Genomic DNA, 2,596 nt, shown 5'->3' with positions numbered 1-2,596 from the left:
AAAAAAGCAAGTAATTAAAACCTAAAATCTACTTATGAGATTTGCCCAATATTTGTAGTGGGGCTGAGAGTGAAGATTATGTGACTGCTCTTTAATGAATCTAACTTTTCAGAGCCTCATCTACTGTACAGAGTTGTTCTCTGTCAATTCTCAGTGGTTGCTTTAGGACTAAGGGTAGTAAGTGACAGCCATGTGAAAACGGGATGGGATTGAGATACCCCAACTGGTTCAAAAACAAATGAGAGCACACATCATCCTTGCCTTGAAAACCCTTGACCAACCAAATTTGAAACATCTTGATCAGAGTGAATAGTTTCCATTAGCAGTTGCCGAATCTTAGTAGCTCCTTTTCAATCTCATCCTGAATATTATACAAATGAACAAAATAAAAATCTGTTTTAATACCTTGATAATAAAGTGTGAGGTAGCTGGATGTTTTCAATGGTTGTTTTTTTAGGATTCCACTGAGACTCAATGGGATTTGCTGCTGCCAGGACAGAGGTGCGTGCATTGAGCTGACAGATGATCCCAGCCTATCAGAGAAAACAGTGCAGTCAGAAGCCTCTCTCTGACACTAGCAATAATAAGCACTGCCTTCGCCTGACCACCTATTAAACCCATATTCCCTCTGCTGCGTTTCTACTGCCTGAGCCATGTTGCCTTCACTGACTTCAGCAGTTCACCTGGATAAGCCCTGTCCTCAGGTTCATGTCAAGGACTGAGTTTAGATGAGTGCATGCTATACCCACATCTTTCTCAGAAAGCAAGCCCCTTGCAAGAGCTTTAGACAAACTCAAGTTCTTTGAACATGACATCAGTGGGTTAGTAGAGTAAAAAAGACAAAACTTGATACCCTGTAGAAGATATGTAGAGATTTAGCTGAAATATAATGTGAAAAGCACTTACCAGTCTCCCCAAGTTAGAACCAAAGTAGCACAGCACAGTTCCAGACGCTGTCTTTCAAGGATCCATACATTTTAAACATGTCCGTGTTGACAGTGGAGAAGGCGACTTACCTTTGCAATGGACAGAGTCTGCTGTTCCATGACTTCATGCAATACAGATCTTGTACTTTCATTCATCTTGTCGAACTCATCGATACAGCAGATGCCGTTGTCACTCAGGACAAGGGCACCTGTCTGCAGGACCAGCTGCCTTGTCTCAGGGTCTTTCATTACGTATGCAGTGAGGCCAACTGCACTGGAGCCCTTCCCAGATGTGTACTGGCCCCTGGGGACCAGGTTGTACACGTACTGCAGCAACTGGGACTTGCTGGTACCAGGGTCGCCACATAGCAAGATGTTGATCTCGGCCCGAAATTTGCCCCTTCCTGTGTGACTAAAATCCTTCCTTGTCCCACCAAAGAGCTGAAGCAAGATTCCCTAAAAAATCAAACACACAGACATGTCTGAACATTCATTTTCTGCACAGTAACTGAGACGTAGTTTAAACTTTACAGATACTTTTCTCTCTTATAAAGAACTACAATTAAGAAATCATAGGAAAGCATAAAAAGGCTTGTGAAAGTGCTGGATATGCTCTAAGTTATCACAGACCAATTTATTCATCAGCACCTATCATTGTGCCAGAATAGTGGCCATCCAAGTCCCTATTCTGACACTGTGCGGCCTCTTCTGTTTAGAAACCTAAGCTCAGAGCAGAGATGAGGACGATGCTGTGATTCTCTTCAACAAATGGCACGTCAGGATGCCTGCACCTGCTCTAACAGGCCACAACTCATGTCCTTTATGGCGGAAGGCTCGAGGGGTGGAATGGATATTTATATTATTTGATCCCAAAGAACTGTAAGTCCCAACGCCTAGTTTAAAATCCAGTTACCTTCTTTATATCTTCATGTTCATAAATGCTTGGAGCCAAGGCTGAAGCAAGCCTCTCATAAATGTCTGGTTTCCTGGAAAGTTCCTTCAGCAATTCCACACGTTTCTCTGAAAAAAGTTTCTGTTCTGCTTCTTCATCGAGGCCATGCAGACGTTTTGCATCCGTTTTCCGATAATGAATGACATCAATGTGGGTTTTGTAGACAGACTTCACATTACTCACTCTTGGATTGACTCGAATAGGCACTGCTCGATAGATGCCTGGGGGCACAACCAAGAGATGCACTTTTACCTTCCCATGTCTTCCTCCGAGTGGCTCAGCAACCAGCGTAGGCAACAAATGCACTAGGGTGAGGCACTACACTGGGCTGGCCCTGGAGGAGGTGGGCTCCACCATCTCCTTCATGACCCTCCCAAGCCCCGGACTCAGTCCCACATTGCAAAGCTCCTGCCCCCTCTGAGCAAGTGGCGAAATGGCAGCAAGAAAGAGACAAACTCGAAAGAACCCAGGTTGGCTGGGTGCGCTGGCTCACGCCTGTAATCCCAACACTTTGGGAGGCTGAGGTGGGCGGATCACCTGAGGTGGGGAGTTTGAGACCAGCCTGGGCAACATGGTGAAATCCCATCTCTGCTAAAAATACAAAATTAGCCTGGTGTGATGGCACATGCCTGTAACCCCAGCTACTTGGGAGGCTAAGGCAGGAGAATCACTTAAGCCCGGGAGGTGGAGGTTGTGGTGAGCTGAGATCATGCCATTG

At 45.4% G+C, this 2,596-nt stretch overlaps 1 protein-coding gene across 2 annotated transcripts in view; it reads right to left on the bottom strand.

Moving 5' to 3' along the window:
• Positions 1-2,596, bottom strand: part of MCM4 (minichromosome maintenance complex component 4) — a 17,845-nt gene that overhangs the window by 4,512 nt on the left and 10,737 nt on the right. For both annotated transcript variants that reach the window (XM_037734204.1, XM_017516409.2), the window contains 3 exons: positions 1,840-2,099; positions 1,017-1,382; positions 406-533 (listed from right to left, as the gene is read on the bottom strand). In XM_037734204.1, coding sequence (XP_037590132.1) covers positions 406-533; positions 1,017-1,382; positions 1,840-2,099 — 754 coding nt within the window. The remainder of the gene's footprint in view (positions 1-405; positions 534-1,016; positions 1,383-1,839; positions 2,100-2,596) is intronic.

This window comes from Cebus imitator, unplaced genomic scaffold (genome assembly GCF_001604975.1).
Source record: "Cebus imitator isolate Cc_AM_T3 unplaced genomic scaffold, Cebus_imitator-1.0 Scaffold584, whole genome shotgun sequence".
Classification (NCBI taxonomy): Eukaryota; Metazoa; Chordata; class Mammalia; order Primates; family Cebidae; genus Cebus; species Cebus imitator.
The sequence above is the reverse complement of the archived record's forward strand: the minus strand, read 5'-3'. Positions and strand labels throughout refer to the sequence as shown.